Source organism: Mixophyes fleayi, chromosome 1 (assembly GCF_038048845.1).
Source record: "Mixophyes fleayi isolate aMixFle1 chromosome 1, aMixFle1.hap1, whole genome shotgun sequence".
In the NCBI taxonomy this organism is placed as follows: Eukaryota; Metazoa; Chordata; class Amphibia; order Anura; family Limnodynastidae; genus Mixophyes; species Mixophyes fleayi.
In genome coordinates, this window is record NC_134402.1 from 461,477,900 (window position 1) to 461,503,840 (window position 25,941).

At 48.8% G+C, this 25,941-nt stretch overlaps 2 protein-coding genes across 2 annotated transcripts in view; one reads left to right on the plus strand and one right to left on the minus strand.

The window, feature by feature from the left end:
• Positions 1–7,952, plus strand: part of GGT6 (gamma-glutamyltransferase 6) — a 12,318-nt gene extending 4,366 nt beyond the window's left edge. Inside the window, exons 2-4 of the mRNA XM_075187375.1 lie at positions 4,582–4,880; positions 5,788–5,901; positions 6,640–7,952. Of these exons, the coding sequence (XP_075043476.1) occupies positions 4,582–4,880; positions 5,788–5,901; positions 6,640–7,832 (1,606 nt within the window). The 3' untranslated portion in view covers positions 7,833–7,952. The remainder of the gene's footprint in view (positions 1–4,581; positions 4,881–5,787; positions 5,902–6,639) is intronic.
• A 2,374-nt stretch (positions 7,953–10,326) lies between these two features.
• Positions 10,327–25,941, minus strand: part of TMEM8B (transmembrane protein 8B) — a 29,892-nt gene continuing 14,277 nt past the window's right edge. The window contains 9 exon segments of the mRNA XM_075177852.1: positions 10,327–11,223; positions 14,653–14,769; positions 19,888–20,034; positions 23,147–23,325; positions 24,157–24,299; positions 24,465–24,588; positions 25,483–25,546; positions 25,549–25,581; positions 25,788–25,938. Of these exon segments, the coding sequence (XP_075033953.1) occupies positions 10,888–11,223; positions 14,653–14,769; positions 19,888–20,034; positions 23,147–23,325; positions 24,157–24,299; positions 24,465–24,588; positions 25,483–25,546; positions 25,549–25,581; positions 25,788–25,938 (1,294 nt within the window). The 3' untranslated portion in view covers positions 10,327–10,887.

Consider the following 25,941-nt stretch of genomic DNA (forward strand, 5'->3'; position numbering starts at 1 on the left):
CACGTGTAATACAGACAGTCCCGGTGTCCCCTCACTCTCAGGACACGTGTAATACAGACAGTCCTGGTGTCTCCTCACTCTCAGGACACATGTAATACAGACAGTCCCGGTGTCCCCTCACTCTCAAGACACATGTAAAACAGACAGTCCCGGTGTCCCCTCACTCTCAGGACACATGTAATACAGACAGTCCCGGTGTCCCCTCATTCTCAGGACACGTGTAATACAGACAGTCCCGGTGTCCCCTCACTCTCAGGACACATGTAATACAGACAGTCCCGGTGTCTCCTCACTCTCAGGACACGTGTAATACAGACAGTCCCGGTGTCTCCTCACTCTCAGGACACGTGTAATACAGACAGTCCCGGTGTCCCCTTACTCTCAGGACACGTGTAATACAGACAGTCCCGGTGTCTCCTCACTCTCAGGACACAAGTAATACAGACAGTCCCGGTGTCCCCTCACTCTCAGGACACATGTAATACAGACAGTCCCGGTGTCCCCTCACTCTCAGGACACGTGTAATACAGACAGTCCCAGTGTCCCCTCACTCTCAGGACACATGTAATACAGACAGTCCCGGTGTCCCCTCACTCTCAGGACACGTGTAATACAGACAGTCCCGGTGTCCCCTCACTCTCAGGACACGTGTAATACAGACAGTCCTGGTGTCCCCTCACTCTCAGGACACATGTAATACAGACAGTCCCGGTGTCCTCTCACTCTCAGGACACGTGTAATACAGACAGTCCCGGTGTCCCCTCACTCCCCAGCACACGTGTAATACAGACAGTCCCGGTGTCTCCTCACTCTCAGGACACGTGTAATACAGACAGTCCCGGTGTCCTCTCACTCTCAGGACACGTGTAATACAGACAGTCCCGGTGTCCCCTCACTCTCAGGACACATGTAATACAGACAGTCCCGGTGTCCTCTCACTCTCAGGACACGTGTAATACAGACAGTCCCGGTGTCTCCTCACTCTCAGGACACGTGTAATACAGACAGTCCCGGTGTCTCCTCACTCTCAGGACACGTGTAATACAGACAGTCCCGGTGTCCCCTCACTCTCAGGACACGTGTAATACAGACAGTCCCGGTGTCTCCTCACTCTCAGGATACGTGTAATACAGACAGTCCCGTTGTCCCCTCACTCTCAGGACACATGTAATACAGACAGTCCAGGTGTCCCCTCACTCTCAGGACACATGTAATACAGACAGTCCCGGTGTCCTCTCACTCTCAGGACACGTGTAATACAGACAGTCCCAGTGTCCCCTCACTCTCAGGACACATGTAATACAGACAGTCCCGGTGTCCCCTCACTCTCAGGACACATGTAATACAGACAGTCCCTGTGTCCTCTCACTCTCAGGACACATGTAATACAGACAGTCCCTGTGTCCTCTCACTCTCAGGACACATGTAATACAGACAGTCCCGGTGTCTCCTCACTCTCATGACACATGTAATACAGACAGTCCCGGTGTCCCTTCACTCTCATGACACATGTAATACAGACAGTCCCGGTGTCCCTTCACTCTCATGACACATGTAATACAGACAGTCCCGGTGTCCCCTCACTCTCAGGACACGTGTTATACAGACAGTCCCGTTGTCCCCTCACTCTCAGGACACGTGTAATACAGACAGTCCCGGTGTCTCCTCACTCTCAGGACACGTGTAATACAGACAGTCCCGTTGTCCCCTCACTCTCAGGACACATGTAATACAGACAGTCCAGGTGTCCCCTCACTCTCAGGACACATGTAATACAGACAGTCCCGGTGTCCTCTCACTCTCAGGACACGTGTAATACAGACAGTCCCGTTGTCCCCTCACTCTCAGGACACATGTAATACAGACAGTCCAGGTGTCCCCTCACTCTCAGGACACATGTAATACAGACAGTGCCGGTGTCCCCTCACTCTCAGGACACATGTAATACAGACAGTCCAGGTGTCCCCTCACTCTCAGGACACATGTAATACAGACAGTGCCGGTGTCCCCTCACTCTCAGGACACATGTAATACAGACAGTGCCGGTGTCCCCTCACTCTCAGGACACATGTAATACAGACAGTGCCGGTGTCCCCTCACTCTCAGGACACGTGTTATACAGACAGTCCCGGTGTCCCCTCACTCTCAGGACACGTGTTATACAGACAGTCCCGGTGTCCCCTCACTCTCAGGACACGTGTAATACAGACAGTCCCGGTGTCCCCTCACTCTCAGGACACGTGTAATACAGACAGTCCCTGTGTCCTCTCACTCTCAGGACACGTGTAATACAGACAGTCCCGGTGTCCCCTCACTCTCAGGACACGTGTAATACAGACAGTCCCGGTGTCCCCTCACTCTCAGGACACATGTAATCCAGACAGTCACGGTGTCCCCTCACTCTCAGGACACGTGTAATACAGACAGTCCCGGTGTCCCCTCACTCTCAGGACACATGTAATACAGACATTCCCGGTGTCCCCTCACTCTCAGGACACATGTAATACAGACAGTGCCGGTGTCCCCTCACTCTCAGGACACATGTAATACAGACAGTGCCGGTGTCCCCTCACTCTCAGGACACGTGTAATACAGACAGTCCCTGTGTCCTCTCACTCTCAGGACACGTGTAATACAGACAGTCCCGGTGTCCCCTCACTCTCAGGACACGTGTAATACAGACAGTCCCGGTGTCCCCTCACTCTCAGGACACATGTAATACAGACAGTCACGGTGTCCCCTCACTCTCAGGACACGTGTAATACAGACAGTCCCGGTGTCCCCTCACTCTCAGGACACGTGTAATACAGACAGTCCCGGTGTCCCCTCACTCTCAGGACACGTGTAATACAGACAGTCCCGGTGTCCCCTCACTCTCAGGACACGTGTAATACAGACAGTCCCGGTGTCCCCTCACTCTCAGGACACGTGTAATACAGACAGTCCCGGTGTCCCCTCACTCTCAGGACACGTGTAATACAGACAGTCCAGGTGTCCTCTCACTCTCAGGACACGTGTAATACAGACAGTCCCGGTGTCCCCTCACTCCCCAGGACACGTGTAATACAGACAGTCCCGGTGTCTCCTCACTCTCAGGACACGTGTAATACAGACAGTCCCGGTGTCCTCTCACTCTCAGGACACGTGTAATACAGACAGTCCCGGTGTCCCCTCACTCCCCAGGACACGTGTAATACAGACAGTCCCGGTGTCCCCTCACTCTCAGGACACGTGTAATACAGACAGTCCCGGTGTCTCCTCACTCTCAGGACACGTGTAATACAGACAGTCCCGTTGTCCCCTCACTCTCAGGACACATGTAATACAGACAGTCCAGGTGTCCCCTCACTCTCAGGACACATGTAATACAGACAGTCCCGGTGTCCTCTCACTCTCAGGACACGTGTAATACAGACAGTCCCTGTGTCCTCTCACTCTAAGGACACGTGTAATACAGACAGTCCCAGTGTCCCCTCACTCTCAGGACACATGTAATACAGACAGTCCCGGTGTCCCCTCACTCTCAGGACACATGTAATACAGACAGTCCCGGTGTCCCCTCACTCTCAGGACACATGTAATACAGACAGTGCCGGTGTCCCCTCACTCTCAGGACACATGTAATACAGACATTCCCGGTGTCCCCTCACTCTCAGGACACATGTAATACAGACAGTCCCGGTGTCCCCTCACTCTCAGGACACATGTAATACAGACAGTCCCGGTGTCCCCTCACTCTCAGGACACGTGTAATACAGACAGTCCCGGTGTCCCCTCACTCTCAGGACACATGTAATACAGACAGTCCCGTGTCCCCTCACTCTCAGGACACATGTAATACAGACAGTACCGGTGTCCCCTCACTCTCAGGACACGTGTAATACAGACAGTCCCTTTGTCCCCTCACTCTCAGGACACATGTAATACAGACAGTCCCGGTGTCCCCTCACTCCACCCTGCACATTTTTATGATCATTCGCTAACCTTACAATCTTGGAGCAGAATGCTTTTACTGGGGTATTTAAGAGACTGCAGTGGGGGTCTGCACCTCGAGAAACACATAAAAGACCCATTATTACCTTTACATTTAGTCTGCAGCTGAGTACAAGCTAACGTTCTCTTTTATCAGCCATGTCAGAATAATAAAGGACCACTTACATATTCACTTGCTCTCCAGCTTATTACGTACACCAGCTAACAAAGGAGACCAGGTCCCTATACAGTAGTGTTTCTGTAACGGTGGATGCCGGAACGAGACGAGTAGAGTAAAGCTGCACAATGACTCTGAAAGCTGATTCTATAATCTGTGTCCTGGAATGAAAATCTTTAGATCAAACACCGTATTGGTTCTTATGAGCTGTGTAGACACAAAGTGAACGTGTCTCTTGTGATCACAAACATCCAAAGTAACATATATAGTTACACTAAGTGCTGAGTCTCTTTAATGGACATCAGTGTGGGCAGTGTTGGACATAAGGTGGAGATTGAGGTACAGGGCAGTCAGTGCATAAGCTCTGTGGGCGATATACATATTACGGAAGCAGTAACATAATAACCATCAGTTTCTCTGTCCTCTTTCAGTCACTCATCACGGTCTGCAGTCCGTTGCAGAGAGACCTGTCCTCGGATCTTCTCCTCCATCCTTCTTCTGGCTGTGGCTGTTGGCTTTGTCCTATATGAACTGGAATACGGGAGTTTAGAACCACCTCAAGCACAGAACAGCAGCCAGTGGGAAAATCTCTCACCACATACCCACCATCACCAGTCGGAAACACACGACCACTCGGAGGAACATGGCAGCCACCATCATGGAGAGCCGGAGGATGATGAAAGCCATTCCTCAGACACGTACCACCGAGCTGTGGTAGTTAGTGATTCTGGTGAGGACCTGAAGTCCCTGTACATATCTGTGTCCTGCACTCTTACACCTTATTTCACCCTCTCGTCTCTCGCTGAACCACCTCTGCACTCCTACCTGTCCCAGCGTGGCTGGAGAGACACTAGTGGCCTCTGCATTATACACCCACCATTCCCTCGCACACTCAGTCTGTCACTCGTGTGCCCATTTCTATATGTGCTTGGTGAAGACTGTCTCATAGACCGTCCTGAGGGACAGCCGTGTGCATCCTGATAGTCTCTGTCTGGAATTAGCCGAGTGGCGCTTTGTCTTGTACAGTCTAAGTGACATTATGTCTCTTTGTCACTCTCTGCACGCTGAGCTCTCTGGATGCACTTTGGCTTGTACACCTGATCACTCTCACCTGCCCGATGACTCAATACATCCGCCACACACGTCATTTTGTTTTCATGCCAGGTTGGCATTTCCCTAATGTGCATGCGCAGAAAAAATGTTGTCCACATACAACCACATCAAGATATTTGCATATGGTTGACTTGCGTCCACTAGAAGTGGGCAGAGACCGACAAGCATCAGCTGATTACAGTAAGGACAATTAGGCATGAACACATCCGCAGATACCTTTTAGGAGGCTTGTTACAGGTACTGGAAACCTGCTACAATGAGAAGAAATAATGACTATCAGCAACATTAGCTGATTCTGATTGGCTGATTGCATATTGACCTCTATCTGGCTGATAGTACTGAAATCATAGACTGATTGTTGTCTCATTTACTGGGTTGATGAGACATTTTGTGGTCACACTATGTCACGACCTTCTTCCTGTCTGTCTCGCTGATCACTGTCTTCCCTGTCATAGTCACAAGCTCTGGGGGGTCCCCAGAAATATATGTCTTATATCTTGCCCTTGTGTCTCTCCCGGTCACAGAGACATGCTCCACTGTGGCTCGCGATCTTCTGCAGTCAGGTGGCTCAGTGGTCGATGCTGGGATTGCTGCCGTGCTGTGTCTTGCTGTCGTACATCCACATACTACAAGTTTAGGTGAGTTACATTTCCACAACACGCCATGACCGTCTTTCATTGACTCAAGATACAAACTTAGATCCTACAAAACTCTATAACACTCTCATTCATAAAAACATGAGGGCAGATTGTGCCTCTATATTATAACGCCAGGGTAATAGGATGAGGAAAGTAATATGTGGCTGGTTGAGTAAGGCAGTGATGGACACTTAATATAAGATATAACAAAAAGCCTTAAAATGACCTATACAACATATAACCCAATATGCCCCTGAGCCCTAGTGTTGGTGAGGGCTTTGTAAGTGAGGGTAAAGAGCTTGAACTGAATCCCGAAACAGAGAACCCAATCTTACCCTTCCCTGAATGTACCAGTGACCCCCCCACTACTACGCCAATAACCAATAGTTACTCACTAGTGGTCATTAAATTAGTAGTGGGTGGACACTGGTAATTCTTAATGATACCCTGCCTGAAAATTATTGCTTCTGTTGTCAACGAAGTTCAGTTATTTACCACCGAGGAAGGAGGGAGATCATGCGGTTGTAGCTTTGCACATCTGTTCAGTGGTACCTAGTGTAGATGAAGGAGGCATTTAGGAGGATCTGACCTGTATAGGTTAGGGGGCCAAGCACCACATTTATATAAGGATATGTTCATAATTGAGTTGAGAATCTTTTATAAGCTGCTCCATTTTAAAGCAAAATTTGGTGTGAAAAGTGTGTAAATCTAACATGTCCCTTGTTCATGTCATTTCAGGTGGGATTTTCTCATCCATCTATTTTAACAGAACATCAATGAACGCATCTGTGCTGAATGCAATCCCCAAGGAAGCTTCTCCCACAAAATACGGGATTCCACAGGTGCTCCAAGGTCTGAGGTTACTGCATCAGCAACATGGGAAAAAACTGTGGTCAGAGCTGCTCAGCGCTGCCATTATTCTGGCGAACCAGGGATTCTTGGTGGACACCAACCTTCATGCAGCGCTGGAGAATAACAAGAACATAGTCTTGTCTTCTGTGGGTCTGTGCCATCTATTCTGTGATCAAAAGAACAATCTTAAAGGTGTTGGAGCAACTGTAGAGAATACTCTTTTAGGCAAAGTCCTGGAACAAGTTATGAATGTCATGACAGATTCGGTGCTTCCAGATGTTCTTATCCACAGTTTGCAGAGTGACATTGAGGTCACGGAACGAGAGAGGTTCACTGAGGCTATTTCAAGGGAGCATCTTACAAGTGAAAATCCGTTGACATTTCACTTGGACGACCTGACAATATTCAGCCCCTCTGTTCCCACCGCTGGCAAAATTCTCTCTGAATCGGTCCGGGAGATTTATAATCATAAACACGAATTCACTTCCGACAGAAGTTCTGAGATTCTGATGAATTCCACAAAGAACATGTACATCATGGGTGGTGCCTGGCCTAGAGACCCTTCTGCCAACTCCTCCTCGCTGCCACCGTGGAACCCAGCACCGGTTGGCAGCAATGTTCTAATAGCCAACTCTGATGGAGATGTCTTTGTGGTTTCCCTCACACTCAACAGCACCTTTGGGTCCGGGTTTGTATCTCCCTCCACAGGAATCCTACTTAGTGACTTTGTTCAAGGTTCTGAATCCACACAAGGCTCCAGTCCCACATTCTGGGCTTGTCCATCAGTATTGTTGTTTGGGACAGATATTGATGTTATTGGGTTAGCTGCCTCTGGAGGAAGTTCTGTGCCCTTCTCACTGGCTCAGCTTATCTTCAGTCATGTTTTCTTACAGGAGGACCTTGCAGAATCCGTCAATGAGACCTCTGTGGATTTAAAATCTGTGAACTCTGACCTCTGGCTGGAGTACCTTGGTCTGCAGGACAGTAAACCTAAGTCAGTGGTGGCATTGGAGGTGTACGCGGAGCATGTTCATGTTGCTAAATCACAAAGCTTATGTTGCTACCCTAAAGGACTTTAGCCGTTCAATGATCAACAAAGGAAATGTGCTACAGACAATATCGGGACTATTGTATCCCAAGGACTCAATGTTGATACTGTTTTACAGAACAAAATAATATATTGTTTCTATGAAAGAAAAGTCTGTCTATATTTATTGATCTATTTCCTAGTTATTGTGTGTATTGGTCTGTTATGCTGGAGAATATAGCAGCGTCCATGCATGTGAGTGTGGGGGGGAGTCGGACTATCATTTAGGGTTAGGGGTAACTCCAGCTACAGGGTGTAAATTTGCACCTGGAGATACTTTGCTGTGATACAATATCCTACATACTGGCAGCTTCTGCCTATAGCAGACACACTGGAATATAGTATACAGAGGAAATGCCCCCTCATAACTCTAGATCTGTGTAAGAGCCATACATTTCAGTTGTACAAAGTTGTAACAGGGAAATTGCACATTTTGTTGTAACTATGGTAAAATGATGGTGCAGATATTTTTTTTTCATTGCACATAATAGAAAATATAGAGCAACAAATACTGTACGTAAGGTTTTTCTTCTGTACATCTGTAATAAATATGTTTGTTCTGGGTATAAGTGAGATATATTTCATAGGAGCTAGTTTCATGGGACGGGCTTACTCTCCCTTTCGGACTGGTGCGGGAGAGCTTGTAGGTGCCACATTGGGCAGATCCACAACCCCACACTGAGGCTCCAGAGACCCCCAGCTGGTTTATCAGACTAACCGGTCTCAGTCCAGAGTCTGTGGATCTTATTCATCAGAAGTTCTATGTTATGGAATCCGCCTTTCTGATAGATTCCCAATATTATAACTAAATCCATTTACTGACCATCAGCGTGTAATCATTCACAAGCTCCTTAGCAGTTGGTTACACATCTACAGTAATGGCCAAAGGTTTGGGAATGACACAAGTATTGGTTTTCACAGTTTGCTGCTTTTGTCAGATGTTGCTGTGTTATACTGAAGTAACATTACAAGCATTTCATAAGTGTCAAAGGTTTTTGTTGACAATTACATTAAGTTTATGCAAAGAGTCAATATTTGTAGTGTTGACCCTTTTTTTTGAAGACCTCTGCAATTCGCCCTGACATGCTGTCAATCAACTTCTGGGCCACATACTGACTGATGGCCGCCCATTCTTGCCTAATCAATGCTTGGAGTTTGTCCATTGAGGATTGATCACAAGTTCTCAATGGGATTAAGGTCTAGGGAGTTTCCTACCCATGGACACAAAATTATCACTTTTGCCTTATGACAAGGGGCTCCATCATGCTGGAAAAGGCTTTGTTCATCACCAAACTGTTCTTGGATGGTTGGGAGAAGTTGCTCTTTGAGGATGTTTTGGTACCATTCTTAATTCATGGCTGTGTTCTTAGGCAAAATTGTGAGTGAGCCCATTAACTTGGCTGAGAAGCAACCCCACACATGAATGGTCTCAGGATGCTTTACTGTTGACATGACACAGGACTGATGGTAGCACTCACCTTTCCTTCTCCGGGAAAAGCATTTTTCAAGATGCCCCAAACAATCTGAAAGGGGATTCTTCAGAGAAAATGACTTTACCCCAGTCCTCAGCAGTCCAATCCCTGCACCTTTTGCAGAATATCAGTCTGTTCCTGATATTGTTCCTGGAGAGAAGTGGCTTCTTTGCTGTCCTTCTTGACACCAGGCCATCCACCAAAACTCTTCGCCTCACTGTGCATGTAGATGCACTCACACCTGCCTGCTGCCATTCCTGAGCAAGCTCTGCACTGGTGGTGCCCCGATCCCGCAGCTGAATCAACTTTGAGACGGTCCTGGTGCTTCCTGAAAGTTCTTGGGCGCCCTGAACTATTGAACCTCTCTCCTTGAAGTTCTTGATGATCCGGTAAATAGTTGATTTAGGTGCAATCTTACTAGCAGCAATATCCTTGCCTGTAAATCACATGTTTCCTTGCAGATAACCATGGTTAAGAGAGGAAGAACAATGATTTCAAGCACCACCCTCTTTTTAAAGCTTCCAGTCTGTTATTCTAACTCAAACAGCATGACAGAGTGATCTTCAGCCTTGTCCTCGTCAACACTCACCTGTGTTAACGAGAGAATCACTGACCTGATGTCAGCTGGTCCTTTTGTGGCAGGGCTGAAATGCAGTGTAAATGTTGTTTTGGGGATAAAGTTCATTGTCATGGCAAAGAGGGACTTTGAAATTAATTGCAATTCATCTGATCACTTTTTATGACATTCTGGAGTATATTCAAATTGCCATCATAAAAACTGAGGCAGAAGACTTTGTGAAAAATAATATTTGTGTCATTCTCAGAACTTTTGGCAATGACTGTACTTGCTGTAACATTTACAGGGATTTGGGAATACTGCATTGTTACCATTAAACCATCTACGGTGATCATAGAGTGGAAGGATCCCAGATAACCCACCTTCAATAACTCATTTGTTATCAATATTTTATTCCCCATAAAACTGGGGTCATATTACAGGACACTGTGGCAGTATCATTATATCTTGTCATTGTTTATTGCACTTTTCTTGTTTTATTGTAAAATGTAAATCTTATAGCCAACATGCCGCACCCGTAGACGTGTTTACGTAGCGCTGTGTAACAAAACCTGGCGCCTCATTCCAACAAACAAAAAGTGACATCAGTGTGTGATCAAAACAAATCCTCGGAAGCTCCAACCAGTTGGGCAAAATAAGATAAAGTGTCAGAATCTATCTATGTAAATCTGGAAGAAAAGTGGAACAAGTGACGCGTTCTAGAATGTGACCTTCCCTGGTAGGACTCCGACCTCCGGGCGTCCGTCATACATGCACCCTGTGACTCTTACCGACATGTGTCCTGTGTCACTGTTCATGACCAGGCTACGATCAAACGTAACCTGTGACCTGTCCACGTGGCCTCATACCCATGTGAACACTGTAGTGTTAGGTCCTGAATGAGGTAATACTGATCACTCCAGCTGGAGGTGAAGGCAGTGGGTGACATTAATTGTCCATCTCTGACCACAACTGTCCCACAGATTGACCAATGTCCTTCCTCTCATTTGACTTTTGTGTCAACTGGTGCAGATGCTGTTTATAGAGACAGACCCGGGATCCACCAGTCCCAGTTCCTCCTGCTCATTAACACACAGCTGATACCCACAGCCTTTTCTCCTTGCCAGCGGTGCCACTCTCCCATCAGGCTTGGCACGAGGAGGAAGAAGGAAGCCAACACTTCCGGCGATCAGCATGTGCCAGATGCTGTGAATGTAGAAATAGTTTTCCTCCGTCTCCACAAAGGCGTAGAGAGCCACGGCTGAGCTGGCTATAAGAGTTCCGGGGCAGAGGTAGAACAACCATCGCTTCCATGTCGGGGGGTAACAGTGGCGTCTCCGTATTGTCCGGAATGTCTGTCAACAAGAGCAATACACGTTATAGGCAACATACATGAAAGATGACATGGTAATGATTACATGAAGGATAGTGAGGTCAGCTCCCACTAAACCACACTTTTACACTATATTTGACAAGTGTTTATATATCTATATTCCTAATGGACGTGCTGAATATGTATTTAATAAAAATAATGTCATTGTGGTAGTTCTGTGGCGGGGGAACCTGCAGTGCCTCCATGGGTTTCCAATACATGGGACAATGGTACCAGGCCAGTCTCTCATGAACCCTGCTCGAGCATTGGTTGCAGGAGCTCACAGCCCAAGCAGCCCAATCTGAGGTGGTGAGCCCTGGCAGACTGTTCCCCCACCATCTGCCCCCTGGAGTATGGAGAAGACATGGCATACTGTAGAGAGTTACACTTGTGTGGGGATGTAGCTGCCACATAAGGGGACACCTGTAGCTGGTCCTAGCTATCTCCACAGGGACAGAGTAAGGTACTGGGAGGGCCTCTGTCACGGTGGTGAGCCTCAGCTTATTGCTTGTGCTATGATGCTGCAAAGGTGTCCACACGGAAGTGGTTTGGGTGTTTCTTCACTTGGGAGTTGGTCAGGAGACGTGGCCATAATGGAATGTGATTGGATGGGCATACTGCGCCACCCAGTCTGGGGGAAGATGGATGAAGGGATGTTACACAATTTATCTGGGATTCTTTCGCACCGTCAGTAATCGACTGTTACCATTCGTACTGGTGTCACCAGACACCGCCTGTTACTGACCACTCCCTACTGGTGTCACCAGACACTGACTGTTACTGACCACTCCCTACTGGTGTCACCAGACACCGACTGTTACTGACCACTCCCTACTGGTGTCACCAGACACTGACTGTTACTGACCACTCCCTACTGGTGTCACCAGACACCGACTGTTACTGACCACTCCCTACTGGTGTCACCAGACACCGACTGTTACTGACCACTCCCTACTGGTGTCACCAGACACCGACTGTTACTGACCACTCCCTACTGGTGTCACCAGACACTGACTGTTACTGACCACTCCCTACTGGTGTCACCAGACACTGACTGTTACTGACCACTCCCTACTGGTGTCACCAGACACTGACTGTTACTGACCACTCCCTACTGGTGTCACCAGACACTGCCGACTGCGAATGCCAACTGCGAAATAGTTGTAGGAAAATCTCGCCGCCGCCACTAGGCTCCTTCACGGCACCTAGAACCGCTTATGTTTGGGTAGCTAGTATAGCTGCTGCAGCGCCTCCTTGCTGTAGGTTGGCTGGTACCTCCTGACCGCTTACTATGGATCAGCGGGCAGAGCATTGACACAGGGACAATGGGTTCAACACAGGACAACCAGGGAATGGATTAGAGTGTAAGCTCTTATCTGTCGGTCCCAGGATACAACAGGCAATAGGCATCAGGCAGAATCTTCAAGCAGTGATGTTTATTTGCTCAAGGGTCCTTACAAGGACCTTTACACACTAGTTTAGTGGTACTAGTGATCATGCAAGAGTACAGATGGAAGGATACATTACATAGTAAAACAGTGCTCTTTTTATACAGTTTCTGGCCCATATGCTGGCAGGAGGTAACCCAAACCCCTGATCCTAGCTGGCACCGCAAAGTCTAAGATATTACATCAGATATTTAACATCAGGATGTAATATATTCTCTAATATCTCATGAAGTTCGTCTATCTTTTTAACAAGTCAGGATAATAGGTAACGAACAGCTGGGGGTAAATGTATCAAGCGGAGAGTTTCCCAGCGGGTTTGAAAAGTGGAGATGTTGCCTATAGCAACCAATCAGATTCTAGCTGTCATTTTGTAGAATGTACTAATTTTTCAAACCCGCCGAAAAACTCTCAGCTTGATACATTATACATTTACCCCCTGCTGTGTATTCAGGCTAAAAAAGTTGGTCACTCACAGATGAAAAAGACTTATTTAGCATGGGATTACTTTTCTTCAGACAGTTGCAGACACAATTTTCCTCTAACATGGTATCAGTACATTTCCAATGCAAAACTTTTGCAATGATAAACATTGGCGCACTGCTCCACTAAATGAAATTTATATAATAAGTTATTTCTATGTAATCTAGTCACATGGGTGACATCACAACAGATGTTGCTCTTGGGATACACTTGGCCAAGAGATGCAGATGAAGTTTGTTGCCCCCATTACCCAGAGTCCAGCTGGTAGACTACAGTCTGAAGGAGCAACTATGCACTCAGCCCGGAGACAGAGAGGCCCAGTGAAACCTTTATCTCTAAGGAGAGAACGTCCCCTAGCCATGCAGAGCCAGCCTGTCCCTGTGGGGTTATCAGCATTGCTCCTGGCCCTGGAAGCCAGCTTTGGCTTTGGCGTGGTAATGACCTCTCAACTACTGACTCCACCTGGCAGACCCTATTAATGCCAATGTGACTGACCTCGCTGTACACAGAAGGGGGTTCAGGGCAGCTCAGCTCTCTGATCCGTCTCTGGGAGGCATGAGGTGCCAAGTTGGCAGTGGGCTTGCAGGGATGGAGGTGAAGAGAGTAACCTGGTATAAAGAGCTAATGTAGCCAGAAAGGAAAAAGGTGATAGACTTCCACAGAGCAGGTTCAACTGGTGGTCTCACAGGGCCCACTCACTAGCATTTAGCTCAGCTCCTTCAGAGTAGTTGTGAACCTTTATAGTGGGTAGCTGTGCCCAAGAGACCGGGGCAGAGATACATCTTTACTGTGGTGGACTACACCAGCTGGTACTCTGTGGTGCCAGGTCAGAGAGGGTCCCTGGCTCTAGCTGCATGTAGACAGAGGGGTGAAAGCCTCAGCCCACTGAAGTACAAGATCGATGTTAATCTAAATATCTGATAAGGGGATCAGGGTTAATGGACGGGGAGCTGGTTTACCCCCTACATCATGTGTGTAACAACTGTATAAAAAGAGGGCTGGAAGTCCATGTAATGTCTGTGTATCACAAACTCCATTCTCATAAGAGCTGCGAGTAATAATACAGATTACTAACACTCTCATCCATCTCTCGTCTGCCCTCCGTCCCGCCTCAGCACACTGCCCGCCACCAAGCTGTCCTGATCCAATGGAGGAACTAGTCAGAGGCGCTGCAGCAGAGGAGGTTCCACCTGCAAGGTAAATGAGCCTGGTAGTGGCAGCGATGCCATCCTACAAGTGGGTGCACAGTTGGCGAGTGTCTGGCAGCACCAGGTCACTGGCTGATAGGTGGTAACTCACAGTGGAACATGGAACAATGACTGTATATGTGGAGTCTGGCTGCAGTGGCGCTGAGTGTCCCCCGTCATTGTCTTCGGTCAGTGTAGATGCTACATGTTTATACTGATGTACTAAGTACAGTGTAACACAAATAAACATTATATAACTGGTAATTGGACTATTACCCACCAGGTCCTTGTTCTTACCCAAGCAATGGCCATAATTCCCACAGCGAACAAGCTGGGCCCCAAGAGGTTCCACAACCCATGACGATCCAACTGAAGAGCCATCGAGAGCAACATCACCCCCAGCAGGTAGAGTACCTGGAGTATAACAGAGGAGAGGCTGTCAGACTGGAGGCAGGTACAGACCCGTATTACAGTGACAGAGAGAATAGTGCTCCCCCTGCAGGTACAGACCCGTATTACTGGGACAGAGAGAATAATGCGCCCCCTGCAGGTACAGACCCGTATTACAGGTACAGAGAGAATAGTGCGCCCCCTGCAGGTACAGACCCGTATTACAGGTACAGAGAGAATAATGCGCCCCCTGCAGGTACAGACCCGTATTACAGTGACAGAGAGAATAGTGCGCCCCCTGCAGGTACAGACCCGTATTACAGGTACAGAGAGAATAGTGCTCCCCCTGCAGGTACAGACCCGTATTACAGGTACAGAGAGTATAGTGCTCCCCCTGCAGGTACAGACCCATATTACAGGTACAGAGAGAATAGTGCGCCCCCTGCAGGTACAGACCCGTATTACAGGTACAGAGAGAATAATGCGCCCCCTGCAGGTACAGACCCGTATTACAGGTACAGAGAGAATAATGCGCCCCCTGCAGGTACAGACCCGTATTACAGGTACAGAGAGAATAATGCGCCCCCTGCAGGTACAGACCCGTATTACAGGTACAGAGAGAATAATGCGCCCCCGCAGGTACAGACCCGTATTACAGGTACAGAGAGAATAATGCGCCCCCTGCAGGTACAGACCCGTATTACAGTGACAGAGAGAATAGTGCGCACCCTGCAGGTACAGACCCGTATTACAGTGACAGAGAGAATAGTGCTCCCCCTGCAGGTACAGACCCGTATTACAGTGACAGAGAGAATAGTGCGCCCCCTGCAGGTACAGACCCGTATTACAGGTACAGAGAGAATAGTGCGCCCCCTGCAGGTACAGACCCGTATTACTGGGACAGAGATAATAGTGCGCCCCCTGCAGGTACAGACCCGTATTACAGGTACAGAGATAATAGTGCGCCCCCTGCAGGTACAGACCTGTATTACAGGTACAGAGAGAATAATGCGCCCCCTGCAGGTACAGACCCGTATTACAGGTACAGAGATAATAGTGCGCCCCCTGCAGGTACAGACCCGTATTACAGTGACAGAGAGAATAGTGCGCCCCCTGCAGGTACAGACCCGTATTACAGGTACAGAGAGAATAGTGCGCCCCCTGCAGGTACAGACCCGTATTACTGGGACAGAGATAATAGTGCGCCCCCTGCAGGTACAGACCCGTATTACAGGTACAGAGATAATAGTGCGCCCCCTGCAGGTACAGACCCGTATTACAGGTACAGAGAGAAAAGTGCGCCCCCTGCAGGTACAGACCCGTATTACTGGGACAGAGAGAATAATGCGCCCCCTGCAGGTACAGACCCGTATTACAGGTACAGAGAGAATAGTGCGCCCCCTGCAGGTACAGACCCGTATTACAGGTACAGAGAGTATAGTGCTCCCCCTGCAGGTACAGACCCATATTACAGGTACAGAGAGAATAGTGCGCCCCCTGCAGGTACAGACCCGTATTACAGGTACAGAGAGAATAATGCGCCCCCTGCAGGTACAGACCCGTATTACAGGTACAGAGAGAATAATGCGCCCCCTGCAGGTACAGACCCGTATTACAGGTACAGAGAGAATAATGCGCCCCCTGCAGGTACAGAGAGAATAATGCGCCCCCGCAGGTACAGACCCGTATTACAGGTACAGAGAGAATAATGCGCCCCCTGCAGGTACAGACCCGTATTACAGTGACAGAGAGAATAGTGCGCACCCTGCAGGTACAGACCCGTATTACAGTGACAGAGAGAATAGTGCGCCCCCTGCAGGTACAGACCCGTATTACTGGGACAGAGATAATAGTGCGCCCCCTGCAGGTACAGACCCGTATTACAGGTACAGAGATAATAGTGCGCCCCCTGCAGGTATAGACCTGTATTACAGGTACAGAGAGAATAATGCGCCCCCTGCAGGTACAGACCCGTATTACAGGTACAGAGATAATAGTGCGCCCCCTGCAGGTACAGACCCGTATTACAGTGACAGAGAGAATAGTGCGCCCCCTGCAGGTACAGACCCGTATTACAGGTACAGAGAGAATAGTGCGCCCCCTGCAGGTACAGACCCGTATTACTGGGACAGAGATAATAGTGCGCCCCCTGCAGGTACAGACCCGTATTACAGGTACAGAGATAATAGTGCGCCCCCTGCAGGTACAGACCTGTATTACAGGTACAGAGAGAATAGTGCGCCCCCTGCAGGTACAGACCCGTATTACTGGGACAGAGAGAATAATGCGCCCCCTGCAGGTACAGACCCGTATTACAGGTACAGAGAGAATAGTGCGCCCCCTGCAGGTACAGACCCGTATTACAGGTACAGAGATAATAGTGCGCCCCCTGCAGGTACAGACCCGTATTACAGGTACAGAGAGAATAGTGCGCACCCTGCAGGTACAGACCCGTATTACAGTGACAGAGAGAATAGTGCTCCCCCTGCAGGTACAGACCCGTATTACTGGGACAGAGAGAATAGTGCGCCCCCTGCAGGTACAGACCCGTATTACAGTGACAGAGAGAATAGTGCGCCCCCTGCAGGTACAGACCCGTATTACAGTGACAGAGAGAATAGTGCTCCCCCTGCAGGTACAGACCCGTATTACAGTGACAGAGAGAATAGTGCGCACCCTGCAGGTACAGACCCGTATTACAGTGACAGAGAGAATAGTGCGCACCCTGCAGGTACAGACCCGTATTACAGGTACAGAGAGAATAGTGCGCCCCCTGCAGGTACAGACCCGTATTACAGGTACAGAGAGAATAATGCGCCCCCTGCAGGTACAGACCCGTATTACAGTGACAGAGAGAATAGTGCGCACCCTGCAGGTACAGACCCGTATTACAGGTACAGAGAGAATAGTGCTCCCCCTGCAGGTACAGACCCGTATTACAGTGACAGAGAGAATAGTGCGCACCCTGCAGGTACAGACCCGTATTACAGTGACAGAGAGAATAGTGCGCACCCTGCAGGTACAGACCCGTATTACAGGTACAGAGAGAATAATGCGCCCCCTGCAGGTACAGACCCGTATTACAGGTACAGAGAGAATAATGCGCCCCCTGCAGGTACAGACCCGTATTACAGGTACAGAGAGAATAATGCGCCCCCTGCAGGTACAGACCCGTATTACAGTGACAGAGAGAATAGTGCTCCCCCTGCAGGTACAGACCCGTATTACTGGGACAGAGAGAATAGTGCTCCCCCTGCAGGTACAGACCCGTATTACTGGGACAGAGAGAATAATGCGCCCCCCGCAGGTACAGACCCGTATTACAGTGACAGAGAGAATAGTGCTCCCCCTGCAGGTACAGACCCGTATTACTGGGACAGAGAGAATAATGCGCCCCCTGCAGGTACAGACCCGTATTACAGGTACAGAGAGAATAGTGCGCCCCCTGCAGGTACAGACCCGTATTACAGGTACAGAGAGAATAATGCGCCCCCTGCAGGTACAGACCCGTATTACAGGTACAGAGAGAATAATGCGCCCCCTGCAGGTACAGACCCGTATTACAGGTACAGAGAGAATAATGCGCCCCCTGCAGGTACAGACCCGTATTACAGGTACAGAGAGAATAATGCGCCCCCGCAGGTACAGACCCGTATTACAGGTACAGAGAGAATAATGCGCCCCCTGCAGGTACAGACCCGTATTACAGTGACAAAGAGAATAGTGCGCACCCTGCAGGTACAGACCCGTATTACAGTGACAGAGAGAATAGTGCGCACCCTGCAGGTACAGACCCGTATTACTGGGACAGAGAGAATAATGCGCCCCCTGCAGGTACAGACCCATATTACAGGTACAGAGAGTATAGTGCGCCCCCTGCAGGTACAGACCCGTATTACAGTGACAGAGAGAATAATGCGCCCCCCGCAGGTACAGACCCGTATTACAGTGACAGAGAGAATAGTGCTCCCCCTGCAGGTACAGACCCGTATTACTGGGACAGAGAGAATAATGCGCCCCCTGCAGGTACAGACCCATATTACAGGTACAGAGAGTATAGTGCGCCCCCTGCAGGTACAGACCCGTATTACAGTGACAGAGAGAATAATGCGCCCCCTGCAGGTACAGACCCGTATTACAGGTACAGAGAGAATAATGCGCCCCCTGCAGGTACAGACCCGTATTACAGGTACAGAGATAATAGTGCGCCCCCTGCAGGTACAGACCCGTATTACAGTGACAGAGAGAATAATGCGCCCCCTGCAGGTACAGACCCGTATTACAGTGACAGAGAGAATAATGCGCCCCCTGCAGGTACAGACCCATATTACAGGTACAGAGAGTATAGTGCGCCCCCTGCAGGTACAGACCCGTATTACAGTGACAGAGAGAATAATGCGCCCCCTGCAGGTACAGACCCGTATTACAATGACAGAGAGAATAATGCGCCCCCGCAGGTACAGACCCGTATTACAGGTACAGAGAGAATAGTGCGCCCCCTGCAGGTACAGACCCGTATTACAGGTACAGAGAGAATAATGCGCCCCCTGCAGGTACAGACCCGTATTACAGGTACAGAGAGAATAATGCGCCCCCTGCAGGTACAGACCCGTATTACAGGTACAGAGAGAATAATGCGCCCCCTGCAGGTACAGACCCGTATTACAGTGACAGAGAGAATAGTGCTCCCCCTGCAGGTACAGACCCGTATTACTGGGACAGAGAGAATAATGCGCCCCCTGCAGGTACAGACCCATATTACAGGTACAGAGAGTATAGTGCTCCCCCTGCAGGTACAGACCCGTATTACAGGTACAGAGAGAATAATGCTCCCCCTGCAGGTACAGACCCGTATTACAGGTACAGAGAGTATAGTGCTCCCCCTGCAGGTACAGACCCGTATTACAGTGACAGAGAGAATAATGCGCCCCCTGCAGGTACAGACCCGTATTACAATGACAGAGAGAATAATGCGCCCCCTGCAGGTACAGATCTGTATTACAGGTACAGAGAGAATAGTGCGCCCCCTGCAGGTACAATATCATAATACAGGAACAGAGGGATAGTATTAGTAATGGTACAGATTGGGGAGCACACGTCTGGTTGCTATGGGTAACACATATACACAACGCTGACTCTCACCTGCTTGATGATTGGCTGCAGTCTGGCCATGCTGATAACCGTCACCCACACCGACATCAGGGAGCCGAGGAAGTCACAGAACTGCAGAACGTCGTACTCCATAATACAGAAGACCACGATGCCAGGCTGGTCACAGGCGTGATAAAACTGCGCAGACATGGAAGTGTCAGTGAGATAGTGGGATGGAAGGTTACACGTCAGTTACATAATACACTTTGTTCTGTGCAATGTCAGACTATCGCAGGACTCTCTGCAGCACACTGAATGTATTCTGGTACATTAGATTTTGTTCTTACACCACAGGAAATATGGTTAACATACGAGGATCATTCACTCCCTTTTCTCTACTTCTACATCTACATCCAGCTGCGGCCTTGTACCAGGGCCCCGGCACATGCACCATGAACACCCACCTCTGAGGCTGTACAGGGAATGTACATAAGTTGTTTATGCTTTGAACAATGTTATTTTGTAACATGGATCTTTCCTATGTCATGTTTGAAAACGTGTCACTTGTTCTCCCCCTTTGTCCTCACTCTCCCACATAGATCATTTATACTAATGTTCCACACCAGTAAACAGAGTGTGACATCCCAGAGACAGCCGGACTATCTGTACCCCTGCGCCCAATGGACATACACCACTTAATTCTACTACTTTTCCAAGGTGACAAACACCATCTCACCCTCTCCTGGTTGCTATGACCAGCCTCCGACATTTTGCCATTCCCCTTCCTGGGTCCCACTCCTTGGGCAATTCATGCTAAGCCCAAGTTTCCTGTCCTTCATCTTCCCCATCTGCCCCCCACTCCCATCCCTGAGGCCATCTCCAAACTGGTGCACTTGGTACAACTCAATCCTTCTTTTCCAATCAGCCTTTATCCACATATGTCTCATAAACTACTAACACTCAACTGTCCCCAAAAGCCTTCTGCCCTGTTGCGCACGGTGAAATAAATAAGGGGCAATATTGTGTTCCTCCACAAGACTCACTCTGCCAGCGATCACCTCCTGGAGCTCAGGTCACGAAGCTTCACCGCATATGACCCCATCGGTAAAATAAATGGTGTAGCTATTCTGCTACCTAGTGGTCTAGCTTTCAGACCCTCCAGCAGTGGGCGCTACCTTATTTTGACTTGAGAACTGATGACACTGCTTATATGTTAGTAACTGTGTACGCCTCCACACAGATCAGGCCAGTTACTTCCATAAATTAGTGATCATGGCCGGAGACTTCAACAGCACATTATACAGCCATCTGGATGGGGCTGAGCACCCCTCCCCACCCTCCCCCCCAAATTCTACCCAGAAGGTTAAAGCTCTGAAGCTCCTCCTCAGGAGCGCCTCCTGTTACAAATTACTCCCTATTATATGATGTCTGCTCCAGAACAGACGTGATTTCTCTTAGAACCATCCCAGTCAGTCTGACCACGGCCCAGTTAGGGCTGATGTAGTAAAACCCCACTAGGGGCACATAGTGATTGAGACCACTACTGGCAAACAGATTACAGACCCCAAACAAATCACTGGCGAATTCTTTACATTTTCTGGTCCAATGCCACCTACCGAATCTCACAGCAGTGGAGGTGCTGTGTGCCAAGATCAGAGAAGGGGTCAGTCCTAAAAATATCAAAAAGCCCCAGGTCCGTACGGCTTCCCAGCATCCTTTAGTGCTGACCGTACCTCTCACCTGACCTCGCTGTTCAATAATATCTTAAAAAGTAACCTCTTTTCAAAAGAGTTACTGAGGCTTACATAATTGTCATTCCAAAAGATCTAACTGTGCCCACTATCGCCCTATCTCACTGCTGAACATGGACATCGAACTCTATCCTAGGAGAGTGACTGAACGCAATCCTACAGCTAGCACACCGAAAACAAGTGGGTCCCTGGGAGACAGCCCCCCGTCACTCACACCAGCACTAGCGCTTTCTCTGGACACACCGCGCATTGGGCGAGCAGCTGAGAACAGCAAGAGATCAAGGAGTACTGCAGAAATAACGCAGCTTGAACGGAGTTCTGTGTTTACTGCCACATTATAGCAGGAACAGCTTGGCCAGGAAATCAATGTACGGAGGGATCAGGAAGATCCGAAGGCTCCATTACCGGTAACTGCCTCAGGACCACTTCATTCGGTTACCGCCTGACCAGAGATTTACGCGGCATATAAAACTCACAGCATGGACAAGGCTTTGGAACTTTACGTGAAGAGAATTTAACCAAACACCAAACTATCTAAACCCTTTTCTAGCCTGTCTGGAACCCAAGGACTGTTCTGGTAGTAACCCTGGGAGGGCATTGGGTGTACCTTGGAGTGTGGTGAGCACCTGAGGGTTTGATTTAAAGTAAATACCTGGACTTTGCTTTGGGGCTTTACCCTACCGACCTGGTATCATCACACCCACCAACACCCCCTCCACTAGTGGACTTTCAGATCTTCTTTGGTAGTTGAAACACATTCAATTCAACATCCACCTTTCGATATTCGCTGGACCTTCCTATTGTCCCCCCACCCCTCCGTCATTAGCCCTTACCCCTCACATTCACTGCACACACCCCGCACTTTCTCCAACGTTTTGATGTCACTATGTTTGTTATAATGGTTATACTAACTGTCCTGCACTTAAATGTCACTTTTATATACACACCCCATTCCTGTTACTGTTTGTAATGTTATATTTGAAAAATAGAATTGTTAAATAAAATCACTCAGGGTCTCCTGGGGTCCAGCGGGAGAGAGAGACAACCTCTGTGTACAATCACTTTGTCATCTTCACTTTTCTGCTTTACTTTTACATAACGTTCATCACCTGGGGGCATCAGGGCTGAACTTATCATCTGTCACCATCACACATATTAGTATTATTACATTGGTAATTCCCCTATAGTGTATGTCTGGATATACCATGATATGTAGATGCCAAGGTCCGATGTCTCCCCAGAGATATACAGATATGACCCCAGTTAACCACAGAACTTCCATTAACTTGTTTCCTTCCCTAAAACCCCCGATACACCCAGCTCCTCCATCCCCATATGGGCCAAAGAATCAACCTTGTAAGAATGTCGTCTTTCTACAAAAATGGTCTAATGTCACAGAATGACGGGACCACAGCAAAATACCCTAAATTCTGGTGACATTAACACCTTCACTATCAGACACAGAGACTAAGATGGATATAAGCTGAATGTGCATTGTAGCCCTTATAAATAATATAAATGTCATTGTTCCTCCGTCTCCCCGCTGACCGTGCACTCACCGTGGAGAAGAACATGGTGAAGATGTAGACAGAAGCCTCCAGTAGGTAGCGGCTGCGCAGAGCGATGAGGACGGGCGGCAGGAACATCAGGTTACTCAGGCAGAGAAGTAGAGTAGACAGAAGCTGGAAGCCGTATGTGAAGGCCTGAGCGTTATCTGTACAGCCCCAGCCACTCCATCCTGGAAGAGAGATAGACTTACAGCACACAGTAGAGTCACCCACCCGATGCTCTCCACCACCCCACCCGATGCTCTCCACCACCCACCCCAATACTGTCCACCACCCACCCCGATGCTCTCCACCACCCACCCAATACTGCCCACCACCCCACCCGATGCTCTCCACCACCCACTCCAATACTGCCCACCACCCACCCGATGCTCTCCACCACCCACCCGATGCTCTCCACCACTCACACGATACTGCCCACCACCCACCCAATGCTCTCCACCACCCACCCGATGCTCTCCACCACCCACCCAATACTGCCCACCACCCACACGATGCTCTCCACCACCCACCCGATGCTCTCCACCACTCACACGATACTGCCCCACCACCCACACCCAATGCTCTCCACCACCCACCCGATGCTCTCCACCACCCACCCAATACTGCCCACCACCCACACGATGCTCTCCACCACCCACCCAATACTGCCCACCACTCAACCGATGCTCTCCACCACCCACCCGATGCTCTCCACCACCCACCCGATGCTCTCCACCACCCACCCAATACTGCCCACCACCCACCCAATACTGCCAACCACCCACCCGATGCTCTCCACCACCCACCCAATACTGCCCACAACCCACCCGATGCTCTCCACCACCCCACCCAATACTGGCCACCACCCACTCCGATGCTCTCCACCACCCACCCGATGCTCTCCACCACCCCACTCAATACTGCCCACCACCCACCCGATGCTCTCCACCACCCACCCCAATACTGCCAACCACCGACCCGATGCTCTCCACCACCCACATCACAGTGCGGCCCATTACCTGCGCGGCACTCGCAGGCGGCGTACAAGTAATTGTTGGTCCTCAGCAGTTTGCACTGTCCGTATGTACCGCACTCGTTGATACACGGAGACAGGAAGGTGCGCAGGTTCAGCTCCGCGCTGACATTACCACATGGCGCCCACCTAATGCGGGGACAAGACCAGTATTATACACAATCATATGACAGATATGTGAATTATGGGAATAATGGTACTCTCACCGCTGAATCTGTTCTCAGGTTATACGGGGGCCACAAAAAGATCTAAAGAGCCTCAGTAGGACTATTTTGTCTATGTAGGTCTACTCACCCATGTTCAGAAGCACACAGAGAACGCAGGCTTAGGTACCAGGTGCCAGTCTGGGGGTAGGGGATTCGGAGACGGCTGACCAAATTACTCATATTAACAGACATAGAGAAGCCGATGAGAGAGTCTGAGGAGAACAAGGTCAGAATGTGCCCAATTACCTTCTGTTACAACTCAAGGGGCAGAGTGTGGGCATAATACCACAGATGGGACTCAATAATATGCAGAATACTATAAATACCCCTACACAACCCGTCAGTCTGTGATACATACGCACAGTGTAATACGGTTACCGATCAAACTAAACAACATTGTCAGTATTAATAATATAAAGTGTGAGATCTTCTGAAACATGTAGATGTGATGGGGGACACAGAGGGCCTGATTCATTAAGGCACGAAAAACAAACGTAAATTGTGGATTTTTATTGGACACACGAGGAGACAGACAGGATACATAGGTGGAATATAAAGTCCCACACAGAAAAAAAATGTAACTTTTCTCACCTGTTAATAATATAGCCATTGACAAAACATTAAAAAAATATCCATAAAATACATTTATTAGGGTGTATTACTGTCTACTGTACATAAAATACATTTTTACAATTGATGTTGGTTCCGGCACGCATACTCAGCCGTCATCACTAGTAACTTACACCACACCTGTAGCTAGTGCAAGTCATACAACAGAAAAACACGTACATGAGAGATGCCCCCCACTGACTACATGCATACACCCATTCCCCTCCCCGTTCCGACCCTGAAATCGTAAGACTGTAGTAAGGGTCCTTTACGCTTGAAAATCAATTGGATGTTGCTGCGTTTCTCTGGGGTATAGGTTGGGCAGCGATTGTAAGCAAAATCCGACAGGTATTAGCATTTACACACCTTAATGAATCAGCCCAGGGTGCTTTAGAAACAAAGCTTTGTTGTTTATCTAGAGGAAATCTTCATTGTAGGAACATAGAGGATCTAGAAGTGAAGGGCCTTGGATAGAAGGCTTTATCTGGATTACTCACCTGTCTGGCAGGTGATGGATGAGTTATCTCCAGAAATCAGTGGGACCCCCGTGGTTTAGACACCCGAAAAACAGTCATATTCTCTCCCTGGACAGAGGACTTTAAAGAAAAAACAGAGGTGAGAAAACAAGGAAACAACTCATACGTTGAATAAAGCAACACACGTGTCCCTCAGTCATACGTGAGCCCATAGTAAAACCACCCACAGTGTGCGTCAGTCATCTCAGTCATACGTATGCCCCACCCGAAACAACCACATATCTGTGTCATGATCCCGGTCTCTCGTGGGGCCCCCCTTTACTCACAGCATTGAGTCGGACCTCGAGATTCAGCACCCCACCGCTGTCCAGCACCGGCAGGAGATTGATGCTGAACACGGCTGGTCGATCAGGAGGAACAGAAACATTGGGTCCAAAGAATATATAGAAGTGAACAGAGAAAGTGTCCAGCTCGTTCCTA